Raw genomic sequence first — 25,069 nt, 5'->3', positions numbered from 1 at the left:
TTCATCACAAATATCCTCTCCCCTGAGATAAGAAAACTATCCGTAGCCATTCCGATAAAATCGCATGCAGCCAACCTTAATTGTGAGATGGTCAATGCAGTCCAAAGCATGTCGCTCAATATCAACACCTAAGGGCAGATAAATGTGCCGCCAGAATAACAACCAAGTAGGCAGAGAGAAATCCAGTAGGACAAATTTTCTCGTTAACGCAGTATCGAAATAAAAGACAACACAGCCCAAGAACGCAAAAGTAAATGAAAGGGTCCCTGAAAAGCCCAACGCCAACCTAGCCTCTACCCCCCCTGAAGGTCCATCGTGTCATTCTAAGCAACCGACTCCCCGTCATCCTCATCAGAGTCAGCGTCCGCCTCATCCTGCTCCTCCTCTTTGACAGCCATCATATCCTCTTCGTCCTCATCCACATCTTCCTCCTTGACCATCTCATCCCCGGAGTTCTCCATCCCAACCATCGCATGCGGACTCGCAACAGCCCTCTTCTTCATCATATCGCGCTTCGTCTCATCCGTCGTAGAGGTCCTGATTGACTTGCCCTTCCGGCCAGAGGTCGCAGCAGCAGCCGAGCCCTTCCGCTTCCGACCCCTGCCCGCTCCTCGGGCGCCACCGGCCTCAGGAGCATCAGCATCGTCTTCATCAGTGTTCTCATTGTTTCCATTGTTGTTATTGTTTTTGTTGGGAGTAGTGGGAAGAGTACTCCCGCCTGCCGCGTTGATATTGTGCGCTTTGAGAAGACGCTCGTAGCGTTTGGCGCTGTTTATTGCGTGGCCTTTTGTTAGCTTTTCTGGATTCCTCTCGGTTGCTGAAGGATTTGTATAGGGAGTAGAGGGGCTATTTGTTTGGCTGGAGATGGGGAAGTTGGTACTTACGCGGCGCCTCTGGTCACGATGTCGCATTCTTTGGCGACGTTGGCGAAGTCGATCTATATGGTGGAGAGGGGGGTTTTAGCTGGGTTGTTTTGTCTATGTATAACTCGATTCGCTGGATATATGTGCTTCGAAGGGAATGATGGGGATTGGGAACTCACTTTACCACCTCCGATAGCGTTGCGGATGCAGCTCAGGAGGAATAGGACTTGGTCGTCGGAGCTGATGCGCGATGCTTTGGTTTTAGAGGGTGTGCTGGACATTTTGATTGATGATATGATATGTGTGGCTGATGTGTTTACCTGGAGTGGCTGGTTGGGTTTGGGTGTAGTGGATGGTGCTTGGAGGTGAGAGGACTTTGGCAGTGGAGTGAAGGTGAGTAGAGGTTTAAGAAGTTAATGAGGTTAGATGGAGAGAAGGGAGGAAAGATGAAGAGGAGATGAGGATAGGAGAACGTTTGTCTGGGAGTGGGTGAGAGAAGGAAGCGTTGACACCCCGGGCTGATTGGTCGAAATTGCAGTCAAATTGAGGATGGCAGAGTGAGGCAAGTCAGGCTGCTGGGATGGAGGTGAAGTGACTGCTTGATGTGTATTCACTGCTGAAAGACAAGTTGAATGTTTGAGCCAGAGATACGAGGATACGAAATCAGCGCTGGGGACCCTTTTACCCCGTAGGTTGAGGGAAATTAATCTACAGAGAACGAGAAAGCAGCAGGAAGGGCAGTCAACTATGGTATGTCATATCAAGAATCCTGTCTTTTTGGAAACTATTATCCAGGTTCCGTTTTGCAGAGACCAAGAGCACCAGCAGCTGGATTTCTCCAACCATCGATGTGGATTTCTGACTACAATTGGATTGACAAATGACTGTTCAAATGATTTCCCCAACCAGCCCCTGGAACCAACCGCCCGAAAATATCAACAACGTAGTGTAAGATCGAAAAGAGGAAAGGACAGCAGCGACGATGAACTGCCACTTGTCTATGTATCAACAAAATCCATCAGTAATGAACCATTGAATCGAAATGTAAAGAAATCTTACCAGCATCGTTGACAACCATCGGATACTCAAACAACCTCGTTGGTGATATCAGTCTTGTCCATGGTCTCGGGCTCGACGACGACTTCCACCTTAGAAGCAGCCTTGGGACGGGCGGCAGTGTTCTTCTTGCGACCCTTGGGATTCGGTTTGGTATCAACCTCAGATTCGGCCTCCGCTTCATCAGAGGGGTCCAAATCAGCAGTCGCGTCTTGGTTGGCTTTGACCTTCTTTCTGGCGGTCCCCTTCGCAGGCGCCTTGCGTTTGGTCGGGGTAACGGCTCCGGGATCGTCCTCATTGTTCTGAGCATCCAGAACATCATTGCCTTCAGTCAACGTCTTTTTGGCCTTGATGGGGCTTCCGGTTTGAGTGGCTTCGAGCTCGAATCCATAACGCTTGCGCAGGAGGCGGAATCGGTTCGCAGTAGAGGCAACGTTGCCATATCCAAGCGCACTGGCCACCCTGTTCAGGTCAACCTGAACAGATGTTAGCAACCAGAGATGAAGAGCAGCAAGAGGTATGGGAAGGGGACTGACTTGTCTATCAGGGGTCATGTTGACAACGCATTGGACGATGAACTGAGCATCCGCCTGAGGAATTTCATCCTCGGGCTTGGCCTTCTTTGTACTAGGCATGGTGACTTTGAGGTAGAGTAAAGTAAAGGCCTAGAGGTCAGCTTTTGGCTTTAGATAGATGGTTGTGATGGGCACGATATCTTGGATGATAACTGCGATGTCAGAGAGAGAGGGGCTTTTGTTTCAGCAGAGTGCGTAGTAATACAGAAAAAGTTGCTCGGGATAAGCGGACAGGACGCGAGGGAATAGCCATCCAGTTGATGGTCTGCTACCAAGGGAGAGGCCCATAAAATGAAAAGTCCTAGCTTACTTGCGTGATAATGCTGAGATCAGAGATGTGTGTTGAAGCGTAGAGTCGACTAGAGGGCGAGGATGTTAATGTCGTGGGAGGGTTACTGAGATAGAGAGTCAGGAGTGAAGAAAGCTTGAGACAGTCGGTGTTGACCAAATCGAGTGACTCTTATAACACGCTCATGTATCTTGATTTGAGGGTGAAGCAGTCAGTCTACGCGTTAGTCAAAGCCAAAATATGGATTCCATGTGAATCTACCCTACATGACAGATACCAAATATCCTGGAAACATAAGTTATGACTCGTTTCACAAGTCCATCATTTGCCTCCAAGCATGGTAGCATACAGAACGATAGCCCAGATTCTTCCAGCCAAACCTGGGTATGCTCTCAACCAACCTCTTCATTTGGGATCTCCCTCCTTGTTATCATCAACGTCTTTCACTGGCTCCTGCTCGATCGGACAGTCGCCCCCTGTATCCTCTCCCGCAATCACCTGCTCTGGCTGGGTATAAGGCCACTGGGACCTGGTGAAGGGTTGATTTGCGAAGGAACTGTTTTGCGGAAAAGCTGACATCGTAGTTATTGGGCGTGATATAGCATGAGGAATCTCGGCCAGAGAAGGGACAACATCGTCATAGGGGTCGGGCTTGACAGACGGATCCTTAGGCTCCCACTTCACTGCAGGTGCAGGAGGAATGGCTTGATGACCCTGAGCCGCAACAGGGTAAGTGGGCAGCGCCGCGGGAAAGGACGAAGCAGTCGACATCATCACGGAGGAAATTTGCTGCCCGTAAGGAGCTGAATGTTCCTGCTTTACCACTGGCACCGCCCGGAAATCTGGAAGCTGTTGCTGCTGAGATTGAATGGGAGAAGCAGCCTTCAATACCTTGGCCTTATTCTTCTTAGAGGAACCCGATCGAGATGTTGGAACGGTACCCTCAATCTGCTGTCTGAAGCGGGAGTATCGCATCCGCGCAGCGTGGCCGTTGGAGATTCCATTTGACTTAGCAACGGCTTCCCAATCAACCTAGTACGGTGTCAGTAGGGCCTGATCAATCGAATCTAGACTGAAAACACAAACCGATCTAAGATCCAGCTGCTTAAGGATCGAATAGAAGAACTTCGACCCGTCGGCATCAACGGGCAAGGCTTTACCACGTTTTGTAACCGACATGGCTAAGCTTGGTGAGAGGATGAAATGGGGCCTTGTGCTGAAAGAAGATGTCCGATAAAAAGGAAGTGAATGTCTTCTGCAATGTGATAAATCACTCCAGAGAGTTGCACTTTGACGAACAAGAAGGCAGCTTCAATAACTTCCAGTGATCATCTCAAAGCATATATGGCACACATAACGCCGAGAAAAACACGAACTCTGATCCCACCTGACCAAAACGACATCTTTGACTTTTACCTAATAGCAATTCCACACAAGGACAGTCTTTCTGTATACTGTACGGAGACTCGCCTATTCCAGTATAGTCGGAAGACCTTTTCTTGTACTGGAAGGACTTTCTTCCTCCAGGAGGGGCTTTTGCATACCGGTATGTTACGCACCGGCTAGTTGCATATTGCAGGAAACAGGCTTAGGCGCTGAATTTGGGTTAAGTTAATGCATCGAATCATGAGAAGCAAGTGATCCAATTAATTCAATAGACTAAGCTTATGAAGCCTGCTTCAGGTCTAATGCAGCATGATGATAAATTATTGACAGGGAGTTTCAGGAAAGACTCCACACAGGCCGTTCGTTGACACGCTTCTTTGCATCAAGCAATGACACAGTAGGATCGCACTGATAGCAGCTGATAATCACGTGGCTGTTTGTGCCCCAAGTGGATACAAGTCTCACCATGGACAAGGAGTTGACGCCACTGATCTTTGTATACTTCAGCTTGCTGGTGATGGTTTCCAAAACCTCTAGGAGACACTAGGAATATCAGAGACTTCTTCGCAGCTACGAAGATCAAATAGCTAGTTTCTGTATGCTACTGAGATATGTATTAGAAGCCTTCAAAAGCGCAGGTTAGTTATGGTATTCTCGATTGTTCAATCGTACTTCTGAAGACTTATGACGAATATAGTACTCCGCATTGCTTTACCCCGAAAGAAAAGCATACGAAAATGGAGGGAGAAAAAGAAAGGAAGAAAAGGAGGAGAGTCAAGGCAAACAGAAGAAATGGACCGGACAGAAAGAGACGAAACAAACAAGTATTTTTTTTTGGAGACAGAGCTATTTTATGCGAAGTTCCGGAGTTTTGCGTTTGCTTCAATCAGAAAGTGAGGATATACTTGTCGCCTTCCGCAGGTCCACACACTCGTCGCCTTGAGCATAGTATGGCAGTGGTCTCAATTCGATCATTATTTCTGATGTATACTTCTTGAAACAGCTAAATTCGGTCCTCACAATGAAAGAGAAAAAGACCTAGAAACTTGTTGTGTACAATATCTGATCTAGGAAGTTTACGATACTATGCTTCTTCCTTGTAGATCTCTCATTACATCTCCCAACCCCCGCCATGTATGCATATACTCCTAGGCAGTTGGCTAAAGAGCTAATATGTTTGATAATAAGTTGTTGTACTGTGTATGTTGACACGAAAGGCTTTTCTACAACTGCTCTGCAAGATGATGCGCTTTCACGCCGATGTTCCCTCGGTTGAGATACACTTTATGTGTCTTTCCGTCTTATCATTTTGCTTCCTTCTTACTTTCTTCCTCCAGCTATGACTGGAGCCTTTACCTTGCTGCTATCAGCGTCGCGATCTCATGCTTTTGCTAGCTGGAAATCGGACCAAGGCTGGAACAGTACGGTCCCGGTTCCTCAGCCGCAATCCTCGGTATTGCATGCCTCTTCATACGTGGTCTAAATTAGAGGCTGCCGAGATTTGGGTTGAGCTACACCAGGTTTGGTGTGGCTTTGCTCTCATGTGATAGATCGTGAGCATTATTGGTATAGCCAGTGCACACTTATGATTCTATCAGGGCGTACAGTTCCCGACACAGAGTAGGCCGGGACTGTGTTGAGAAGAATGCCTTTGGGTTACTCATTCTAATTTACGCAAGTGTCTGCTAATTTTGATTGCCATGCGCGTAGCCACACAGCTCTCCTGACGCTGTACTGCGTGCTCACTCTTTCATTCGGGTCCAGGCAACCTCACTTCTTGAATACACAATATAAATAGTTTTCTCATGCTGAAATCACCTTTTGACAAGCAACCATTTTAAAAATCACAAGAAGAAAAGGTCTACGAACTCATCAAAAAAGGGGGCTTCTCCAAAGAAATCGCCTAAGGGCGTCAAACGAACCAGACAGAAATGGGACGACTCGCTCCGCCTGACCTTGCTCCTGGAGATAGCCAAGATCAAAAATCTAAAGCTGTCAGAGGACGAGTGGAAGACAGTCTCGAATAGGATCGATCGCACCTGGAACGCCGCTAGGTAAGACTCGTGCCTTTTTACGCCTAGGAAGGTGTTTGTCCACTTGTTCATGTCGAGATTATCTTCCGTGTTGCTCTTCAAGTGGCTGATACATTAGAAAGAGAGGAATACGGATCGCTCATGGGAGATCGATTTTCAGATTGGAAACGAGGAAGCAAGAAGGCCAAACCTACACCAGCAAGCTCTGCCAACCCGCCTGACGCCGCCAGTGATGGATCTCAGGATGACCCCACCGGAATGAACAAGCAATCTCAGATTGGACACGTTGGAGTGAAAAAATCTGCGTGTGATGAGCCCGAGAATCTCCAGGCCGAACACGAAAAGATTCATCTCGAGCATAAAAAAGACGATGACGTTGAGGATCTTGTCGAGAATGAGCTGAATCAAGTCAATCAGGGTGAGCTGCTGCTCCACGCCCGCCCTATTATTGCTTTCATTGACACACTTACTGACACAGGATAAGCCTGAAGTCTTACACTTGCAGTACTAGGAATATCGCATCTTGACGCTTTGGTGGTGATTGGGGTTATTTGCTACACCTTTGCTGGATTCTTTGTTTCCTCGAAACAGCATAATTTATGACGCGTGCCATATTCTTGTTCATTTCCTGACGCAGATCGTGGTGCTTTTTGCTTGAGCCGCTTACATTTGACGCTCGGTTCTTTTACTCTCCTGCTTATGTGGAGTCCTCTTCACTGTAGCTCACCACAGCTATCATTTTTCTTGCGTCAATTTAAATCTAGTTGAGCTATCGAGGCTCGAGTCCATCCTTTACAGGGTGACGGCTCGCACTTTATGCTGGGCGTGGGCCATTCTCTGGGATATGTTCTTATTCAAACAATATGAGCACACCTTTTCCACCTTGAGGTAAATAGTGGATCTAGATCATGTCGAGATGCGATGATGTCGACAGTGGGTCATGACTAATCTTACTCACGAGGTACTTCCTGAGCTGGAATTCTGTTAATACAAGTATTTCTGACCTTTCTGTGCGCAGATACGGTAACCAATCGAAGAAAAATGTCGCTGGTGGCAATAGGTGCATGCTACTTGGACACGATCTTAACGTTAGTTGACACTTACCGTCGACAATCCATTCCGTAACGGCTCAACCGTGTCTGACGTCGATGTATCAGGATCCCCCACTATCCCGGAGAGGATGAAAAGCTTCGTGCCTCTAATATCTCTCGCCGGAGGGGAGGCAACTGCCCCAATACGCTTGAGGTGCTTCAACAATTGGCCGCTCACGGTTCATCGAGCGCGCCAATCTCATTGAACCTGGTCGCAGTCCTGCCTGCTAGGTCATCCGTCGCTTCGCGGCAGGTCCAGGCGGCGTTCGAACCGCATGTGCGCATGGATCACTGCATATACCGGGAAGAGCTCACGGAGCCTGCTTCAAGCTATATCTTCAAAAGTCAGGCTTCGGGAAGCCGGACCATTGTAAACTACAATGAGCTACCGGAGATGACCGTTGTTGAATTCGTCGAGATCGCCGGTCGATTAGGTCCCACGGCTTCGTGGTTTCATTTCGAGGTTTGCATCTTTTCTCAGGCGTCTACTGATTGTGACTAACGTATTGATCTATTTGAAGGGTCGGATACCTGAGGTGACACTATCTTGCATTCGCTATTTGCGAAAGCACTTTCCTTCAATGAGAATCAGTGTCGAAGTGGAGAAGCCAGGACGGCCAGGCTTGCAGGAACTAGCGGAGGAAGCAGACGTCGTCTTCTATTCGAAAAGTTGGGCTCAAGTACGCACTATCCCACTCACTTTGCTTCGGCCGCGGGCAACGCTGATAGTCGTAGGGAAATGGATACCAGTCAGCCGAACAATGCGTGCAAGAACAATCTTCCCTAGCGAAGAAAGCGTACGTCCCTAGATCGCACTGGTTTCAGTATGAAAGATACTGATCATCAATGCCAGCTCGCTTCTGTGCTGTACATGGGGTGAATATGGAGCAGTAGCTCTGAGCACTGCTGTGAAGGAATTAATCCATCAGCCCGCATACACTGCGGCCGACTTCAAAGTCGTGGAGTAAGTGGACACCATGTAGCTTGATTCGCTTTACTGCTTTGAGAACGACTAGGCGTTACTGACATTGAACAGTACGATCGGCGCGGGTGACAGTTTCAATGCCGGCATGCTGTACGCGCTACTTTGTCGAGGCAATGAATGGAGCCTGCCGCAGAAGCTGAGCTTTGCGAACCGGGTCGCTGGAATGAAGGTATCGCAGGAAGGCTTTGCTGGCCTTCATCGCGCGCTGGAGTCTTAGTATTAATTGGAAGAGCTACCCGGCTCGGTGTTCGCTGTATGGCGCCATCGATCATCGAAGTGAACGAAAATTGCTTAGAGCAGCTCAAGACCGAGCGCATGAATTGAGGAGGTTCAGGGGAAGATTTCTTTGCCATCACTATGAAAAGAAGTAAAAGCAACCGGGGACAGATGGTAGGCATAATCGAAACTTCTATACCGCGCGCGCCTTAGGCTCTAGGAGATTCAACCTAGAAATTCGATAAAATTATGAGATCCTGGTGACCTGTATCAGTAGATTGAGTCTACTGAAGGAAACTGTCAGGAGTTAGATAGAACCATCGGCGTGGCTACTGTCGATAGTCGAGCCGCAGCGATGCATTCACAGCATAGTCTAATTAGCACACTAGAAATGTGGACAAATATCTTGGCAGGGAAAGTTCCGCTTCTGCCATTTGTTAGAGAAATCAGTCACGTGATATAGATCAGTGAAGGCGGTCTGAGCCAAAAAATAATTCTGCCCGCATCTTTTTGAATTTTGCGGGCGATCAACAGCTTCGGACTTTCACAAATCACAGCATATCGCATTCACCATGGCGTCCGTCTACAAAACCGTTTCTAAGAAAGCCGCCCAGCGCCTTGCTAGAGAGGAGGAGCTTGATGAGGAGGAACTTGAAATGGAGGAACTTCTTGCTGATGTCGACGACTCGAGCGACAGCGAAGACGATGAGGAAACCACTACCGAAGCGGCGAAGAAGCAGCTGGCTGCTGGTTTCATGCCCAAGACGCGCGTTCTAATGTTGACCTCAAGAGGTGTGACCTATCGGTATGTCGCCAATTCTCCAAAAACCGGGTTTGCGAAAGACAATATCCAGACTGCTAACCATTGATCTTCGTTCTTTTCTAGCCATCGACACCTGCTTGCAGACCTCGCATCTCTCCTTCCTCACGTTCACAAGGAAAGCAAACTCGACACGAAAAAGAAGACTGCTGGATACAACCTTCTCTTGAACTCCCTCGCCGATCTCCACTCTTGCAACGTTATCTTCTTCCTCGAGGCTCGTAAGCAGGGTCAAGATCTGTACCTCTGGCTTGCGCGCCCTCCCAACGGACCTACTATCAAGTTCCACGTCAACAACTTGCACACGATGGGCGAGCTGAATGCTGGATTCAGCGGAAACTGCCTCAAGGGTGGACGGGGTATTGTGGTCTTCGACCGCTCATTCGACGAACAGGGCCCGCTCATGAGCTCTCCCGGCAATGAGTACCGGGGTTTGATCAGAGAAATGCTGCGCGGTGTTTTCTGCGTTCCCAAGCGCGGTGTGAAGGGAATGAAGCCTTTTGTCGATCGCATCATCGGTGTCTTTGGTGTGGACGGCAAAATCTGGATTCGCGTCTACGAAATCCGGGAATCGGAGGGTGAAAGCAAGAAAGAGGAGGGCAAGGATGCCAAGCCCGCGCCCAAGAAGAAGGATGGCCAGCCGGAGATTTCGCTCGTCGAGATTGGACCTCGCTTTGTCTTGACGCCTATTGTTATCTTGGAGGGCAGCTTTGGCGGTCCCGTTATCTACGAGAACAAGGAATACGTGAGCCCCAACCAGGTCCGCCGTGATATTCGCGTTGGCAAGGCAGCTCGCCACGCAAACCGCAGAGATGCGGAGACGGATCGTTTTGCTAAGAGGTCGAACCTGGGGTTGGGCGAGGGTGAGAAGAAGCCCGGTGCGCTGGACACAAGGCACTTGTTCGCATAATCGGTTTCTGCTTTTATCGCTTTCTTATTTTGTTTCGACACCCTATTAGACTCTGATATCCTCAAGGGATGTATATGTATTGATGTGGGGGTACATTCATGGTTCTATTACAAGGCGTCTGGTGTGACAATAATAAAAGTACTTGACGTTGTCGTTCAATTTGCGCCCGATTTAATGAACCTTCAATGCATGTTATGAGTAACCTTAAATGATTCAAGTTTCGGCAACTGCCAACAGTTCCATTGTGCTAATGAATCTTACCTATTTGCTGGAACTGCGGAAGTTGCGTTCTGATGCAAATACTGCATTCCAGATATATTATAGACCTTCGTAAGGTTTCCTGGCTCATTCCATGCCCGTTTCCTTGGTGCAACTGTACTCGGGTGGTGGAAGGATTCAAAGTGTAAGTGTGGAGAGGACGAGCTCGATTGTGTCAAGTGACTTGGCATCCGTCTCCTTATCGCCTTGCCCTTACCCCATCACAGCTATTGCAACTCCTTGACAAGCATCATGGCATCCACTCCACCACGCAGCCCCTTGTGGCTCCTTGGAGCTCATTCTTCTCTTGACGCTATGTTACAATTCTCTACTTACATCTCATGTGCTCTTGTTATCCCCAGGGGTGGGGCAGCGATATAGGTCCAGATCTCTATTGCGAGGGCGGCCGCGGAGTCTCGAGGCTGCAACAAACGACGCTGCCCATTGTTTGGCATCGACATTTGACATCAAACCTCTCACTACACAGCCTTCTTTCTTGAGTTTCTTCCAGAATAATGTAGGTAATTGCCCTCTCACACGCATTACGCTGCAAGCCCTCCGATTGACTGACCCCTTAAAGATAGCAACAGTCTAAAAACATGTCCTTCAACCTACTAGCTGCGGAGCTTCTGCTCCATATATTTCGTTCCTGCGAAAGTGTGACCGATGTGATGAATCTTGCCTCGACGTGTCGTCGGCTTCACTCTGTCTTCAACCGATCGAATAAATTACAAATACTCTCCAATGTCGCGGAGCTCCAGTTCGGCCCGCTAGATGATATCATCCAGATAGTAACCCAGAACGCAAGTCAAGCAGCGCATGTGTCTCGTACCGCACCTCTAACCGATCCCCTCCTCCGACAAATTATACAAATCGGATGTGTGGCTCAAAAATGGGAGGTTATATATCCACTTAAAAAATGGAAACTCGATTACGAAAATCGCCGCTCGCTATCCAACGAGGAGCGATTTCGTCTTCGCCGAGCGATCTATCGTTTATGGCTGTATCATCGTGCTTTCCATACACTCGACCATAGCCGTTTCACTCGCACCCTTCCGCATATCGTCACCGAGCGTGCGCAGCTCCTGCATAATTGGTCTACAGCCGACTTGGCCGAGATTGAGGATGTGCGTTCCATCATCGGTGATGTCGTCCAGAACCACATCTGTCCCAGCAACGGGACGATTCAGCGTAAATTCAAGAAACGGTACCCCGATAGCAACCAGCAGTTGATGTTTAACATTCATCTCAACTACCCCACGCCTGATACTCCCGCAGACCCCCAGAGCTTGTTCGCGAAGCCCACGGATGCGGCCGAGCGGTACTTCCATACGGCCCATTCGAGCAACTTCGAATCCTCGGCGAAGTACAAGTCTCGCTTTCGGAACGACTTGTTTCATGACCCAGGGTTTGAAGGGTGGGGTGATGAAATCCCGCATTATTACGTCGTTCAGGACATGATGAAGCTTGATCCGGGTCAGGTGTTGTGGCTGCGAGACCATGCTCTTCTCAAGGAACAGGTCGAGGCCTATGTTCGGGACATGGGGGATTGGTTTAGAGACAATGGGGAGACATTTGGGGACACTCTCGAGTGGGTTATGAGGGAGCGAGGGGATGATATCGAGGAATTCCGCGCCGCCATTGCGGATCGTGAGATTGGGGTCGTCTGGGATTAGAATCGATGGTCCCCAAGTTTCCAATAGATAGAGTATCGTTCGAACCTCATCTTGTGCCTGAATATCTGCAAACGACGCTGCGTCATATGTACCTCGATTTTCTCACTCGCAGTGTTTTAGCATTCGCAGGACATTTGCACTCGTCAAGCTTCCAGAACCGCCCACAAGAAAGTTGGAATATAACCCCAGTACTCACCTATACCCAGATCTTCCATCTCGAATCTAGTCGATACATGACACAAGAAAGACCGGCGGCTCCCCTTTCCGACGGATGCAGACCACTTCTCGAAGCCTTCGAGTCAGACACCAAATGAACGAAGTGGAAAGAAGTTTTTCAACTCCTCAGCTACATGATTTCACCACCAGATGAACCCCAACACATCCAAACCTTAAAAATCACAAGCCAACATTTTTTCTCACGCGGAAAACGATTTATCCAAGATTAAGCTCACAGGAAACGACATCATCCGTGACTAAACCCCGGCTCGCACCCACGACATTATGCCCATCACATTCAACCCTCCTCTCCCCCCCCCCCCTGATCAGCCCACCCTAAACCGTACGGGGAATCGAGAATTGAAGGGAAAAAAAAGCTCAGCCGCCTGGACCGGGGCTAAAATCCAGAGCCAGGAGTGGAGTCCTCTTTTCTTATTTGAGGGCGCGCGCGATTAAAAATGGGGCGGGCTGGATTGGGAGCTTGTACGTAAGAGGGAGACGTTCAACTCGCCCGGCGGTGGATTGTGCCTTGCTGTTTACTGTTTCCTGGAAATGGAGAGGAGGTGCGTGTATACGTGATACATGATAGTAAGTGTTTGGCTGCTTTCGGAGTGAAATTCAGGGTGGATTGATGCTGGAAGGGTTGGGCAAAATTCAATGCATAAATACGTATGATAAAGATGAGAAGCCAGAATGGGAATGCCTCGTGGGGCTCCCGCGGTGTCGATGTGGGCCGCTTGTTTTCGACCGGCTTCGACTTTTGGGGGGGCAGGGGCAGGCCGCGGGCATGATAACAAGTGTGATATTGGGTGGGTGGACGCGACTGCTGGGAATTCCTCCCAGTGTTGTGGTCCTTGGGATTTCATTCTAGTGGGGGGTTCTGCCGATGGCTTTCTGTATTCAGCGCGTTGCTCTTCTATGTTGTATGGACTCAGTACCTAGCTTGTTGAGAGTAGGTAATGTCCATCAGCACATGTCCTGGGAATCTACACGTCATGGGGTGAGGGGGTGGTACCCAAGGCTCAAAACCTGGTGGGATACAGAATATGCAAGGGGCAAAAATGCAAGGAAGATTCAGAGAATAGTCAATTTCGTCATCTTTAAAGTATAGAACGAAAAACATGAGGTGGAACCACAGAACGAAAGAGAAAATAAAAGTCGAAAACGTAAAAGGTGACAAAAAGAAGGTGTCGGGAGCATTGTGATGTCCAAACAAACACCGCCATACCATGTCCATAACCCCAAGTGCCATTCCTAACGACGTTCCTCTTGTGTATCATCTCCAGGAGGCTAAGTAACAGACAGAAAGAGAGCTCAAGACCGTTCAATTATCACATCACAAAAATAAAATCGTTTCGGTTGGCATGTCACACATTCCCCGATATCATGGCCTCTTTAACAGCATCCCTGCTTGGTCTCGGAGGTATCCGACTGCTCGATTCTCACCATGTCGCGACGATCGCCTAGGACGGTCTGGCCCGCGTCTCCGCCCTCCAGAGCCTTGCTGGAGACGATACGATAGATTTCTAGATGAAGATCAGTATGACGAAGCAGGCGCATGAATGCGAGGGCAGGTCTCACCTGTGAGGATGTTCTGGAAAGCAAGCTCGACGTTGCTTGCGTCGAGAGCGGATGTCTCGATAAAAGATAGATTGTTCTCGCCTGCAGAGTCATCATCAGTATACTAGCCCGCTTGACAAAGGAGTGTGTCCATCCGGATGGTAGACAAAGGCCCTCCACATACTGGCAAACTGTTTGGCCTCTTCCGTAGGCACGGCGCGCAGGTGTCTCAAATCGCTCTTGTTACCGACCAGCATGATAACGATGTTTGAATCAGCATGGTCGCGAAGTTCCTTCAACCACCGGTTGACATTATCGTAGGTCTGGTGCTTGCTAATATCGTAGACAAGCAGAGCTCCAACAGCACCACGGTAGTAAGCGGACGTAATGGCACGGTAACGTTCCTGACCAGCAGTATCCCAAATTTGCGCCTTGATCGTCTTCGAATCGACCTGGATGGAGCGAGTTGCGAATTCGACACCAATGGTGGACTTGGAGTCCAGGTTGAACTCGTTACGGGTAAACCGACTTAAGAGGTTGGACTTTCCAACGCCGGAGTCTCCAATGAGGACAACTGTTCAAAGAAACGAGGAAGCCGTCGCAGGTTAGCCGTGATTCCGACACGAAAGAGAACTATGTGAGAGCGGACGGTGACGAGAGGCGACTGCGGGGAATAAGAGTGGCAACTTTACCTTTGAAGAGGAACTACCAGCGACATTTCGTTAGTTACAAGTCTGGTGGAGAGGGTCAGACGAAAGGGGTCACTCACATCATACTCGTCGTTAGCCATATTGATGTGATTATGAGAGCTCGCTTAGCTCTCTTACAGGTAAGATTTGGAGGACGGGGAGAGTTTTCGACGTGGCCGAGTCAAAGGTGTGTGGCAGGCGAATCGCAGGGAAAACCAACAGCAGGTGAATCTCACTTTCTAGAAACGAGGGGCAGCAGTGCTCTCTGGTTAGTTTTCACTATCAGATATCTGTAGAATGAAAGAGAAGCCCAGTAGGGCGCGCGGAGATGCCTCTTAAATCACAAAGTCACAGGTCAATAACAGCCACTTACCGGGAAAGTCTAAGGGGTGGACACCGGGGAAGGGAGATAGGAGGTTATCCAGACGGATTGGACTCTCTCTCTCTCTCTCAGAGGTCTCCCCCTACCGATTCCCGTCCTGGTCGCACTGCCGAGTGGACTGTTGCCCGTTCGGGCTTAGCGATTATGGCACGTGACCCATTATCTTTATCGTCCCCAGCAACTTGCCAGGTCCTGGTGACTGTTGTTGTTGATACCAAAATATCAAGCAGATGCAGTGCGCTGCATGCAGCAGGGGGGTCTCGGAAGTACTCGAATCTTCCTCACCCAATAAAGGAGACCTTGTCCTCTGCTTGATATTCACTCCCCCAACTACAACCTGCATCGGTCTGTCTCAATCGGGAAAGGACTATACACCCCACCACAGACCGAATCCAACGAGATCACAGAATGATATAGGCACTTCATTGCTTCATACGGCTTGAGTCTGTGCTAGGACTCCGACTTATACCGTCCGGTTGGCAATTTACGACTCTGTCTGGCAACCGAGATTCTCACCATAATATCTTCTGTTATTCTACATCTAATCTCCGGACTCATTGCTTGAGAGTATGGCTCACCGTCAAGAAGATGACGATGATGACATTTCCCTCACTTCGACGGTCTCCAGTGAGCCGAAATCGGAGTATGACGTCGAGGAAGTTCTAGCTGAGGGGCAATTTGAGGACGGTGTCAGGTATTTGGTGCAATGGGCCGGTTACCCTCCTGAAAGGAATAGCTGGGAGCCTGCCCAGGCCTTCACAAACGGCCAGACTATGGTCGATTGGCGTCGAAAAAAGAAAGCCATTGCAGAAGGAAAGTGCAAAAAATTCGATGTAGAAGCCTGGCAGCAATATATGGCAGAGTTAGAAGAAAAGAGGATTGAACGCAAGCGCAGACGCGACGCTAAGAGACGAAGACTAAGCAGATTAGCCGATCATGGGCGACGCCGAGCATCAGCTGGAGTCGACCATTCTTTACGAAGATCTTCACCCCGGCTTCGCTACAGCGCTCAAGGAGTACAGGCACAGCAACGCGTTGCGCAGGACTTACCCCCGGTTTTGTTTGGTGGTGGCAAGCCATCCCAAGCTCACCCGCAGCGTCGGAGTTCCCTCCATTCGAACACCACAGGCAAATGGTTTCCAAATCTGTCATCCAAGTGGTGGCACGAGAAGGCGAGAAATAGGGAGTTGGATCCTGATATCAATCGACTGGACTTGAGACGGCCTTCGGAATGGCCTGCCAACCCTCCCATCGCCCATAGGACAAGTGGTTCCTCAAACGTCACACCACCTCCGGAACAGACTCCAGACATACAATCAGCACCTTCTGGGCCCTCTCGGACAAGGTCTCCAGAAAAAGTGGATGAGACCATGACCGAAGTCAATCAGCCAGCGGAGCAACGCAAGGAACGAGAGTCTGAATATTATCCGGTCAAGAATCCTCGAGGAGGAAGAAATATAATGACAGCGTTCGGTGCACGATTCGTAAGGTCTGGTGAACTTTTAATTCGGATCTTATATGGGCCGGATAGGGAAATTATAGGCACAGCAAAGCTTTGTGGCTTGGATACATGGACAAGAAGTCAAGTTCTCAAGCACAAGATAGGTCATAACCTTGACATCTGGTTTCAACATGTCTATACATTGGATCAATATCAGACCCTAGCCTCAAATGTGAGTACCATGTGTTTTCTGTCTCAAAGGACTCCGATTCGAGCTCGCCTGCAACATTAACATGATTCGTATGGTTTGATGGCTGATCCTGATCAACTTCCAGGCGATGAACGCAGCGCGTGATGTGGGTTGGATCGAAGGGTATGACGATAGTTCACCTGAAATTCGCCAGATGTCACAGGAGCTTAAGCGAGAAAATACTGTGGCTATTTTCCATTCCGAGAAGTCATCTCTGGCGTTCTTCGCTTACCCTCCGGATTCACTTGATTTCCGGTTCCTTAGCAATGTGCGGAAGGACATTCCTGAGACATATCTTCATGTTCATGTTAGGGAATTCCTAGGTTCTATTGAGCAACTGCAACACAACGCATATGCTCAAGAGTTAATACCACGGCATATTAAAACTGACACTGTCAAGGAGACCCAAAAAGTGAATAAATTCGACCACACCCACAAAGTGAATAAGGTCGATGAATTCCAACACTCAGAGTTATTCGAAGACGCCCGAAGCAGTGTCTCAATCTCACTTGACACGGCCGATCAATCGGTAGAGAACACGTTGGAACGTCATATGTCCCCTATTCGACCCTCAGAAGAGACGATTGTAGAGAAGCCCAGACGACCATCTTTACCTGACGACGTTCGAACACACCCTTCCTTTCCAACAGCAGATACGTCTGAGGCAATGGAGATAGATCACCAGGGACTGCCACCCGCTTCTGAAGAGGTTTCATCCACTGGCGGCCCATTTGACCTGAAGGCCTTCTTCAGAACGCAATTTGGAGTGAATTTTGAGACGTTAGTGAGAGTCAACGCAGGGATCAACAAAACCCAAATGGCACAGGCGCTATACCTTATGTTCCCGGAAGATCCTGAACATGTCAAAGAATTCCAGTTATTAAATGAGTTCTTGAAGGAGTACAAACCAGTCGTGTATTCAAGCCAGCATGAGGACGATTGGGAAAAATTCGCGCGGACGGTCTCTTCCGGAGTTGTCTTTGTATGCTTCCTTTCCCCCCAGCTCGGTTCACTATCATTCAAGCTGACTTTTCAGTAGTTCCACGAGAGCTTTGCGTCGTTTCACGCACTTCCTTTTCTCAAAACTCTCCTCGGCAAGCCTGGTGTCGGGTTTTGGAGTGTCTCATTGTCAAAGCCGCTCCAATTCACGGATCAGCCATCCTGCTTTCAACGCATATTTCCCCACGGCTGTGTCATCTTGTTGACCGAAGGATTCATGTTACATGAGCCGGACGCCACGATGATCATACTGGCCTGGATGAGTGATTGGGTTAAGAAGAAACTTCCGGGAAACTGGAAAATTATGTTTCGACCTGATGTCCTCAACTGGGCTCTTCAGCAGTCGGAAACCAGTCCGGAGCGAAAGACAGGAATGTTAGTTGAAAGCCTCGATCGGAGACCCCCTTCCCACTTCTCCACCCACCATTAGCAGTATTATGTGAAGCTAACATTGCTCCTTCTCTAAACCAGTTGGTTGACCATATACCGCCTGATCTTACAGCTCTGCGTTCCCCCCGCTTACGACACCCCCTCTGGCCATGTGCTGCCAGGCTCTACCGATGAATTCTTTGAAAGCAACGTGATCTCTCCGCCCGATCTGCCTGGGTATGGGCTTCGCACCCAGCAAGAAAGCCCCGATCTACCTGTTGGCTCGAGTCGCGAAGTCCTCGATACAGACCACCTGATCGAATTCTTTGCCGGATGGGCCCTGGTCAACTCCCATCTCTACCGCAAATTCATGGTAGTCACCTCGCAGAAGGAATCGAGATGGGAACAATGGGAACACATCGAGCTCAAGGCGGGCGCGAAGGACACTTTAGCTACCCTTAAAATTGACCACAGGCACTACTGGCACAAGCTAGTTGAGAAGCGCAATTCCGACGGAGAAGGACGGGTCCAGGCCACGCCGTTTACGCCGCGGACCCCCGGCGGCCATCGTTCTGGGTCCACCGCCTCGGCTCTCGTTGAACATAATGCGTCGAAGGTCGCTCAGAATTCTGCTTCGGCTCAGTTCAACTACCCTGAACCTTACCATTAGTTCGAAACCTTGGTGGGGGGATATGTCTACTTCGAGATCAAGCAGGGGCAATCTCGATATCTGCTTGAAAGTCTTCAGCTCTTCAAGAGTTTCCAAAGCCAACGAATTGAATCGAGGACAATTTTCCATGCAAATATTTGGCGACCCTTGTTACATACCTTATCAGCGTGGAGTTTCTTTATGATGATGCACAGAATACCCTATGATTCTTTCACTATGATGAGTCCTTTTTTTCGGAGATATGTTGTCACCATTGAGCTGTGGCTTTAAGCGTCCGCAAGGAAGAGTTACAAATGTTATCATGATATTCACAAGATTGCAGGTTTGAGCACAGCGAAGTATAAAAAAAAACAAACAAACAAAAAACAGAAAACTAGTATGAGAGAACCGAGCAAAACCCTACCCCAACACCAAACGAACCAAAACGACCAATCGCTGCATGGGAGCCCGATACGATAAAGAGAATGACGACATAGGGATAAGGAAATGACCGAGCACGAGCGGGGAAGGGGAGCGAGCATCAACCTTTCCATCAGAAGCCAGCTGCTCTGGTTCGGTATTCCTTGAAATTCGAGATGGAATGTATTTCTGGTGGAGACGGCGACTTGGGCTTATGATTCTTGGCTTTAGCCTTCTTCTCGCGCCGCAGCTTCTCCTCCCATTTACTCTCCTCGGCTGCGATCAGGGAATGAAAACGTCCACCTTGGCCACGGGACAAGTAGATAGGCTTCTCCTGGCGCTCCGCAACCGACTCCGTGACCAGAACGAATTTGACGCTCGAACCGGGGGTTTCGAACATCGCGTCGCTGAGGATCGTCTCTAGCTCGGTTCGGAGTGCCCGTGCGCCGGTGCCCATGGTGAAGGCGTTGGCAGCAATTCTGTGCAAGGCGGGGGTGGTGAAGCGGAGCTCGATGCCAGAGAGAGAGAAGAGGGTTGTATACTGTGCTAAAAGGGAGTTGCGTGGTTCCGTGAGAATACGGACGAGCAAAGGTGTCGTTAGTGTGGATAGTGCAGCTGTCACAGGGACACGGCCAACTAGTTCGGGGATAAATCCGTAATTCTGCAAGTCTGTTGGGTTCAGAAGATCCAAGGCATTGAAGTAGGCTGGCTCGCCGTTAGGCGATGCGGATGAGGCGGAGCTGAAGAACGGGAGATGTTTCTTGTAGAGTGCTTCCTCTTCCGAGCCTGGGAGGATGGGAATTGGCTGATTGTTCGCCGGGCCCGATTCTCTTAATCGCTCGGATGAGCCTGACTGAGCCCGAACGGGCTGACCAAAACCGATCGAGCCACGGGATATCCTATCCATGACAACCTTGTTCAACCCAACAAAAGCACCGGAGAAAATAAAGAGGATGTTATCTGTGCGAACATTGTAGACCTCGCCCTTTTGGGCCGGGTGCCCTCCACTTGCTGGGGTGAACGGGCTGTTGCCTAGAGGACTGTGAGACGGATATGTGTTGGTTGTGTTGCTACCGCGAGGAGCGCTCCTCTCTGGCTTGGCTTGAACCTGAACGGTGGTACCCTCGATGAGCTTCAAAAGGGCTTGTTGCACTCCTTCACCACTAACATCTTTGCCGTGGCTGATCTTTGTGGCTGCGAGCTTATCCACTTCGTCTAGAACGATTATGCCATGTTCTGCCTGCTCGACATCGTAGTTCGCCGCGGCCAAGAGTCGGTGGACGCATACATCTGCGTCTTCTCCGATGTAGCCAGCCTGAGTGAATGGAGTACAGTCAGAGATGCTGAAGGGGACCGACAAAATTCTTGCTAGCGTCTTTGCCATCAACGTTTTCCCAACACCTGATGGTCCCAATAGCAATATATTTGATTTCTCCAACTGGAGCGGGGATGAATCTGAGGACTCTTTAAGTTCCACTGGAGCCGTCGTAGGTGCAGCTAGATCCGCATCGGGAGGGAGAGGAGCGGTTTGTTGTTGACCGGGGAATTCGTCTGCATGCAAGTTAGGTCAACAAGCATAGACTTACAGCCACTGAATGACTTACCCTCGACTGGATGACGCTCAAGGGCTTCTCTGCGTGCCCGCTTGGCCAGTAACTCCGCGTTTTCCTCCTCCCTTCGTTGCAATTCTTGCACTCGTTGGTAGTGATTGAAGACAGCCACGCTCAAGATCCTCTTCGCACGGTCTTGTCCCACCACGAACTGATCTAGATAATGCTTCAAGGATCTCGGCGTGACCCGCGGTGCTCCGAAGGCCGGAGTAGACCCAAGAGGTCCGGCTGTTGGTAATCCTGCTTCATAGCTTCCAGTCCATGGTTGACTGGTGAAGTCTGATCGGTCGAATTGTGAAAGGGTGGGATATGTTGCCGAAGAGTTTGTAAACCCACGACAATTGCCACGGGACTGCGGGTTTGGCGCATGCCGATAGCGGAGGACAGAGTAGCGGTGCACCCTTGGGGGACCACAAGCCCGGAGAGGCGACCGCAGCATGACCAGGAGAATATGAAAAACACAGCGGATGTGCCAATGCGATATACTCCGCACCAAAATGTAAAAGTGCGATAGAGGGGATGGTAAGAAGGAGAAAGACAGGAGCTCTCGGAGACGTCGCTTCCGATGGTGGCAGATAAGATACAATCAGCCCGATTGATAGCTTTCCCCGCAGCACGTGATGCTTATCAACCGATGCTATCCGCGGGTGACGTGGTTTGCGACAATGAGCGGGTATGAAGCCCATGTTGAGATGAACGTTGTGCGCGTGAGGCGTTGTCGATCTCGAGCTTGATCTGGCCGACTCCACAAGCTGTCTGAAGTCGGTTAACTCAGCCTTAAGGTCTGCGTTATGCGAAAATTGGCTTGGTAGCCTTACTTGGCTGTCGCCTTGGGCTACGGACACGCCAGTCCAAGGGAATACTTTGCCTGTCACATTGCAGACAAAGTGAAGTTGAAAGCAAGATGAAATGTTTGAACCGGCATCAAGAAGATTTAGTTCGTTCATTGCTTAATAGGCGGACATATAGGCCATGTGGGATGTTTTAATGACGTAGAAAAGGTACCAAGCACACGAACAACCAGCAGCATCAATTCGTCTCTTCATTCGCCATTGCTTCTTTGTTAACGCAAGAATTAGATGCGCCGAGTCCACATGTAAGCGCAAGGTTCTCAAGCTAGTGGTGGGTCTCATGTTTGTCAAACCGGAATGCACGGTCCTCGGTGTAAATTCCGGGGCCGCGTCTGAACCGCCTCTAGGAAGGATCATTGTGTATGGCTCTAAGCTGAATGAGCCAGGTTTGTTCATGGAACCACACACAGTCTCAAGTCTAAAACTGCATCTGAAATTATCTGCGCCAAGTGACCATCCACTGCATTACAGCTGTGTTCCAAGCTAAGCAAAACTCTGAGCCAGCTGGTATAGCGACGCCCGCGTCTCCGATGTCTTGTTCATTGCTTCATTGGGCTGTCTTAAAAGCAGGCTGTTGCTCCATTGTATGGGAAATGAAATTTCGCAACGCTGCCCACCTATTGGGCCCTGCGTTAGTATCCGAAGTCGCGTTAGGAATCGTCGGAGCAGCCGCCTCCATGCTCGACAGCTGTGCCATATTTTTCGCAAATCTATCGCGTTCCACTTTCTCTAATTTCTCTCTGCGCTTCATAGCACCGGGCTTGTGCTTTAAGGTCTTCTGCTTAATGATGTTCACTTGATTGCTCGAAGCGTTCAATTCTTCTTCGGCTTCAGGGAGGGCATCTGCTAGAGAGTCCAAATTCGTGACGAGCTTTTTCGAGGCACGGCGCCGCTTGTTACTCTTCTTTGAGCTTTTCTCGATCTTTGAAACGAAGCTGGCATGCTTGATCAAGCGCTTGTCCTTCTTTGTCGTGCGGAATTCATCGAAAAGACTCGAGTTTGTAGATAAAGTGCTACCTCCGGTGGCAGGCTTCTTGACGGCATCTTGTTTCTTTCCGGGTCTAATGGGGGCCTATAGTGATTGCTCATAATTTCAGAGGGTGTTCCTATCATAATATTGAGTTTTGAAGCGACTTACCATGATTGTTGAACTTGGATTCCCTTCTTGAAAGAGACGAAATAGGCTTGCGTATGCCTGTAATACGATCACTTTTTTGAAACTGCCGACCAATTTTTGAAACTAACCCTCTTATGGATTAGTAGAGTAGGTTCAGGTCGGGCCCCTTGGCTCACCGCCCGGGTTGTCTCTGAGTCCTTGGCCCGGAAGCCTCAAGCCGGGGCGCGGATGGATGTTTGGCACATGATTAGCGGCGTTCCTTCTGGGCTGGAGGCAAATCCTCGGTCAGATTCTGTTGAACAAGCCGTCGCCTCTCGTTGGCCAAACACTGATACAGATCTCTCACCGGTGGAGAAGGTCCTACACTACTCGTAAGTACAACTAGGCCAACCCTGGGTTGATGTTGTACAAAACCCAGAGGAATTCTTGGTCGTCATCTTTCCATCAGTATCCTTTTTCCAAGTCTCCGAGGTCATTTCTTTCTTCATTCGGAAGGGAACAGATCCACAATTACGGCTATCGAACCCGTCTCTTTATCTTGCTCTTACATCAGGGAGCCACAGTGCCACCCACCAGAATTCGGCAGACCACTTCAACTGATCTCATTTGTGATCTTGCATGTGGATGCAGTCCCCAGTCCGCCTTATATCACGCCGGTCTTGTCCATCTTGCTGGAAGACACTTGTGACTCTACCTCGGCCCCAGACACACGAGCGCCTCCTTCCTACTTCACTACTTTCGAGTGTTTCGCCGCTCACTACTCCTTTAAGAAAGTTTAATTCCTCGCTTTCCAACTCCGTTCGACACTTCTGCTACACCTCCTTTCCACAGCTTAATCACTGCACACACAACTCCACGACAATGGGCTCCCTCACACCTTATCAGCGCAAGCACAGGGTCACCGTGATCGGCTCAGGAAATTGGTATGTTTTTACACGCCCAATCACGCTCATCAAGGGTAGGCGATTGAGGTGCTAACACGGTTCAAGGGGTACCGCTATCGCGAAGATTGTCGCCGAAAATACTGCCAGCAATCCTGCCATTTTCGAGAAGGATGTTCAGATGTGGGTATTCGAGGAGAAGGTCGAGATCTCCAAGGAATCCCGCCACTACGACCCCTCTTCCCCTTTGTGCCAAGGTCCCCAGAACCTGACGGACATCATTAACACTGCGCACGAGAATGTCAAATACCTACCTGGAATCGCTTTACCGGATAACTTGCATGCGAACCCATCTTTGGTGGAAGCTGTCAAGGACAGCACAATCCTTGTCTTCAACCTCCCCCACCAATTCATCATCAAGACTTGCGAGCAAATCAAGGGGAAGATCCTACCATATGCGCGCGGAATTTCCTGTATTAAGGGGGTTGATGTGAACGAAGAGGGTATCAGTCTTTTCTCGGAAACAATTGGCAAGATCCTGGGGATCTATTGCGGTGCTCTTTCCGGTGCCAATATCGCCAGTGAAGTTGCGCAAGAGAAGTGGTCCGAGTCCAGCATTGCCTATGACCCCCCACACCTGGATTCCAAGGCCCCTTCGCCCAATCGCTCTCCTTCGGCATCCTCCGAGAACCTTGTTCAATTTGAGCACAAGGATGTGTCCGGCCAGCTTTCTCGGGTGAAATTGCAGGCTTTGCCATCCGAATTCCCACCTGTCGATCATGCTGTTCTCAAATCACTGTTCCACCGTCCTTACTTCCATATTCGTGTAGTGAATGACGTTGCTGGAGTATCTCTTGGTGGCGCTCTCAAGAATGTTGTCGCTCTTGCAGCAGGCTGGGTAGACGGCATGGGATGGGGTGATAATGCCAAGGCTGCCATCATGCGGGTTGGACTTCTTGAAATGGTCAAGTTTGGAGAGAAGTTCTTCAGCGCAACGATTGAAACTCGGACTTTTACCGAGGAAAGTGCAGGCGTCGCCGATCTAATCACCAGCTGCAGTGGTGGTCGTAACTTCCGTTGCGCAAAGCTCAGCGTGGAGAGAAAGCAGCCAATTGACAAGGTCGAAGAGACCGAGCTAAACGGCCAAAAGCTTCAGGGCACCTTGACTGCAGTCGAAGTGAACAACTTCTTGAAGAAGCAGGGCATGGAGGATGAATTCCCTCTGCTGACTGCTGTTTATCGTAAGTTTCGCTCCTGATTTCCGATTTCCGATCAAAGGGTTAATGCAAGACAACTAACAATGGTAGGGGTCCTCACGGGAGCCATGTCGGTGGAAGACATTCCATCATACATCGAGCGGTAAATTAGACCTGATGGCAATTTCCCTTTGTTTATGATTGTGTTGTTAATTCACTGGGACTTGTCTTTCAATTCTATACAGAAAGCCGACTAAACCATCACACACGGAAACGAACGA

The 25,069-nt window shown here is 49.5% G+C and overlaps 11 protein-coding genes across 11 annotated transcripts; 5 read left to right on the top strand and 6 right to left on the bottom strand.

Moving 5' to 3' along the window:
- Positions 1 to 3: 3 nt before the first annotated feature.
- BO97DRAFT_69534 (uncharacterized protein) lies at positions 4 to 1,171 on the bottom strand. Its single transcript, XM_025700996.1, has one exon. It carries the CDS (start codon positions 909 to 911, stop codon positions 324 to 326), a length of 588 nt encoding a protein of 195 aa, XP_025551215.1. The 5' UTR covers positions 912 to 1,171; the 3' UTR covers positions 4 to 323.
- Positions 1,172 to 1,948: 777 nt separating this feature from the next.
- Positions 1,949 to 2,621, bottom strand: BO97DRAFT_452444 (uncharacterized protein; the record flags this gene model as incomplete). Its single annotated transcript, XM_025699032.1, has 2 exons — positions 2,456 to 2,621; positions 1,949 to 2,395 (listed from the first exon to the last, which is right to left on the bottom strand). Exons 1-2 carry the CDS (start codon positions 2,552 to 2,554, stop codon positions 1,949 to 1,951), a joined length of 546 nt encoding a protein of 181 aa, XP_025551214.1. The 5' UTR covers positions 2,555 to 2,621.
- Positions 2,622 to 3,188: 567 nt separating this feature from the next.
- Positions 3,189 to 3,962, bottom strand: BO97DRAFT_424986 (uncharacterized protein; the record flags this gene model as incomplete). Its single annotated transcript, XM_025697023.1, has 2 exons — positions 3,189 to 3,815; positions 3,870 to 3,962. The coding sequence occupies 2 exons, from the start codon at positions 3,960 to 3,962 to the stop codon at positions 3,189 to 3,191; spliced, it is 720 nt and encodes a 239-aa protein (XP_025551213.1).
- Positions 3,963 to 4,635: 673 nt separating this feature from the next.
- Positions 4,636 to 6,685, top strand: BO97DRAFT_424985 (uncharacterized protein; the record flags this gene model as incomplete). Its single annotated transcript, XM_025697022.1, has 3 exons — positions 4,636 to 4,665; positions 6,051 to 6,223; positions 6,325 to 6,685. 3 exons carry the CDS (start codon positions 4,636 to 4,638, stop codon positions 6,683 to 6,685), a joined length of 564 nt encoding a protein of 187 aa, XP_025551212.1.
- Positions 6,686 to 7,243: 558 nt separating this feature from the next.
- BO97DRAFT_452438 (ketohexokinase) lies at positions 7,244 to 8,586 on the top strand (the record flags this gene model as incomplete). The annotated part of the gene is made up of 6 exons (XM_025699031.1): positions 7,244 to 7,290; positions 7,360 to 7,756; positions 7,815 to 7,973; positions 8,029 to 8,090; positions 8,147 to 8,257; positions 8,330 to 8,586. The coding sequence occupies 6 exons, from the start codon at positions 7,244 to 7,246 to the stop codon at positions 8,493 to 8,495; spliced, it is 942 nt and encodes a 313-aa protein (XP_025551211.1). The 3' UTR covers positions 8,496 to 8,586.
- A 439-nt stretch (positions 8,587 to 9,025) lies between these two features.
- On the top strand, positions 9,026 to 12,158 carry BO97DRAFT_470618 (Brix-domain-containing protein; the record flags this gene model as incomplete). The annotated part of the gene is made up of 5 exons (XM_025699964.1): positions 9,026 to 9,299; positions 9,381 to 10,214; positions 10,731 to 10,833; positions 11,073 to 11,273; positions 11,556 to 12,158. Exons 1-5 carry the CDS (start codon positions 9,067 to 9,069, stop codon positions 12,156 to 12,158), a joined length of 1,974 nt encoding a protein of 657 aa, XP_025551210.1. The 5' UTR covers positions 9,026 to 9,066.
- A 1,309-nt stretch (positions 12,159 to 13,467) lies between these two features.
- On the bottom strand, positions 13,468 to 15,051 carry BO97DRAFT_405778 (Rab family GTPase). The gene is made up of 6 exons (XM_025695269.1): positions 14,997 to 15,051; positions 14,704 to 14,862; positions 14,627 to 14,639; positions 14,119 to 14,508; positions 13,956 to 14,036; positions 13,468 to 13,900 (listed from the first exon to the last, which is right to left on the bottom strand). Exons 2-6 carry the CDS (start codon positions 14,722 to 14,724, stop codon positions 13,770 to 13,772), a joined length of 636 nt encoding a protein of 211 aa, XP_025551209.1. The 5' UTR covers positions 14,725 to 14,862; positions 14,997 to 15,051; the 3' UTR covers positions 13,468 to 13,769.
- A 179-nt stretch (positions 15,052 to 15,230) lies between these two features.
- Positions 15,231 to 19,025, top strand: BO97DRAFT_478161 (putative Chromo domain protein Chp1p). The gene is made up of 4 exons (XM_025700610.1): positions 15,231 to 16,678; positions 16,782 to 17,678; positions 17,736 to 18,070; positions 18,167 to 19,025. The coding sequence occupies exons 1-4, from the start codon at positions 15,575 to 15,577 to the stop codon at positions 18,732 to 18,734; spliced, it is 2,904 nt and encodes a 967-aa protein (XP_025551208.1). The 5' UTR covers positions 15,231 to 15,574; the 3' UTR covers positions 18,735 to 19,025.
- On the bottom strand, positions 18,987 to 21,264 carry BO97DRAFT_470616 (putative ATP-dependent Clp protease). Its single transcript, XM_025699963.1, has 2 exons — positions 20,738 to 21,264; positions 18,987 to 20,684 (listed from the first exon to the last, which is right to left on the bottom strand). Exons 1-2 carry the CDS (start codon positions 21,180 to 21,182, stop codon positions 19,267 to 19,269), a joined length of 1,863 nt encoding a protein of 620 aa, XP_025551207.1. The 5' UTR covers positions 21,183 to 21,264; the 3' UTR covers positions 18,987 to 19,266.
- Positions 21,265 to 21,710: 446 nt separating this feature from the next.
- BO97DRAFT_391030 (FAM207/SLX9 family protein) lies at positions 21,711 to 22,784 on the bottom strand. The gene is made up of 2 exons (XM_025693801.1): positions 22,733 to 22,784; positions 21,711 to 22,666 (listed from the first exon to the last, which is right to left on the bottom strand). The coding sequence occupies exons 1-2, from the start codon at positions 22,733 to 22,735 to the stop codon at positions 22,142 to 22,144; spliced, it is 528 nt and encodes a 175-aa protein (XP_025551206.1). The 5' UTR covers positions 22,736 to 22,784; the 3' UTR covers positions 21,711 to 22,141.
- A 788-nt stretch (positions 22,785 to 23,572) lies between these two features.
- Positions 23,573 to 24,955, top strand: BO97DRAFT_424978 (glycerol-3-phosphate dehydrogenase family protein; the record flags this gene model as incomplete). The annotated part of the gene is made up of 3 exons (XM_025697021.1): positions 23,573 to 23,634; positions 23,701 to 24,833; positions 24,900 to 24,955. The coding sequence occupies 3 exons, from the start codon at positions 23,573 to 23,575 to the stop codon at positions 24,953 to 24,955; spliced, it is 1,251 nt and encodes a 416-aa protein (XP_025551205.1).
- Positions 24,956 to 25,069: the final 114 nt, after the last annotated feature.

Source organism: Aspergillus homomorphus (assembly GCF_003184865.1).
Source record: "Aspergillus homomorphus CBS 101889 unplaced genomic scaffold BO97scaffold_19, whole genome shotgun sequence".
NCBI lineage: Eukaryota > Fungi > Ascomycota > Eurotiomycetes > Eurotiales > Aspergillaceae > Aspergillus > Aspergillus homomorphus.
This window is presented reverse-complemented; position numbering and strand designations above follow the sequence as displayed.

Excerpts from the sequence above, each read along its gene's own strand:
- BO97DRAFT_478161 (XM_025700610.1), top strand. The coding sequence starts at position 15,575 with ATGGCTCACCGTCAAGAAGATGACGATGATGACATTTCCCTCACTTCG. Across the intron at positions 17,679-17,735 it reads TCTCTTCCGGAGTTGTCTTT|TTCCACGAGAGCTTTGCGTC; the intron begins GTATGCTTCCTT and ends ACTTTTCAGTAG. Across the intron at positions 18,071-18,166 it reads CCGGAGCGAAAGACAGGAAT|TTGGTTGACCATATACCGCC; the intron begins GTTAGTTGAAAG and ends TCTCTAAACCAG.
- BO97DRAFT_405778 (XM_025695269.1), bottom strand. The coding sequence starts at position 14,724 with ATGGCTAACGACGAGTATGAT. Across the intron at positions 14,037-14,118 it reads AGAGGCCAAACAGTTTGCCA|GCGAGAACAATCTATCTTTT; the intron begins GTATGTGGAGGG and ends ATGACTCTGCAG. Across the intron at positions 13,901-13,955 it reads TTTCCAGAACATCCTCACAG|AAATCTATCGTATCGTCTCC; the intron begins GTGAGACCTGCC and ends ATCTTCATCTAG.
- BO97DRAFT_69534 (XM_025700996.1), bottom strand. The coding sequence starts at position 911 with ATGCGACATCGTGACCAGAGGCGCCGCGTAAGTACCAACTTCCCCATC.
- BO97DRAFT_470616 (XM_025699963.1), bottom strand. The coding sequence starts at position 21,182 with ATGCTGCGGTCGCCTCTCCGGGCTTGTGGTCCCCCAAGGGTGCACCGC. Across the intron at positions 20,685-20,737 it reads TGAGCGTCATCCAGTCGAGG|ACGAATTCCCCGGTCAACAA; the intron begins GTAAGTCATTCA and ends ACTTGCATGCAG.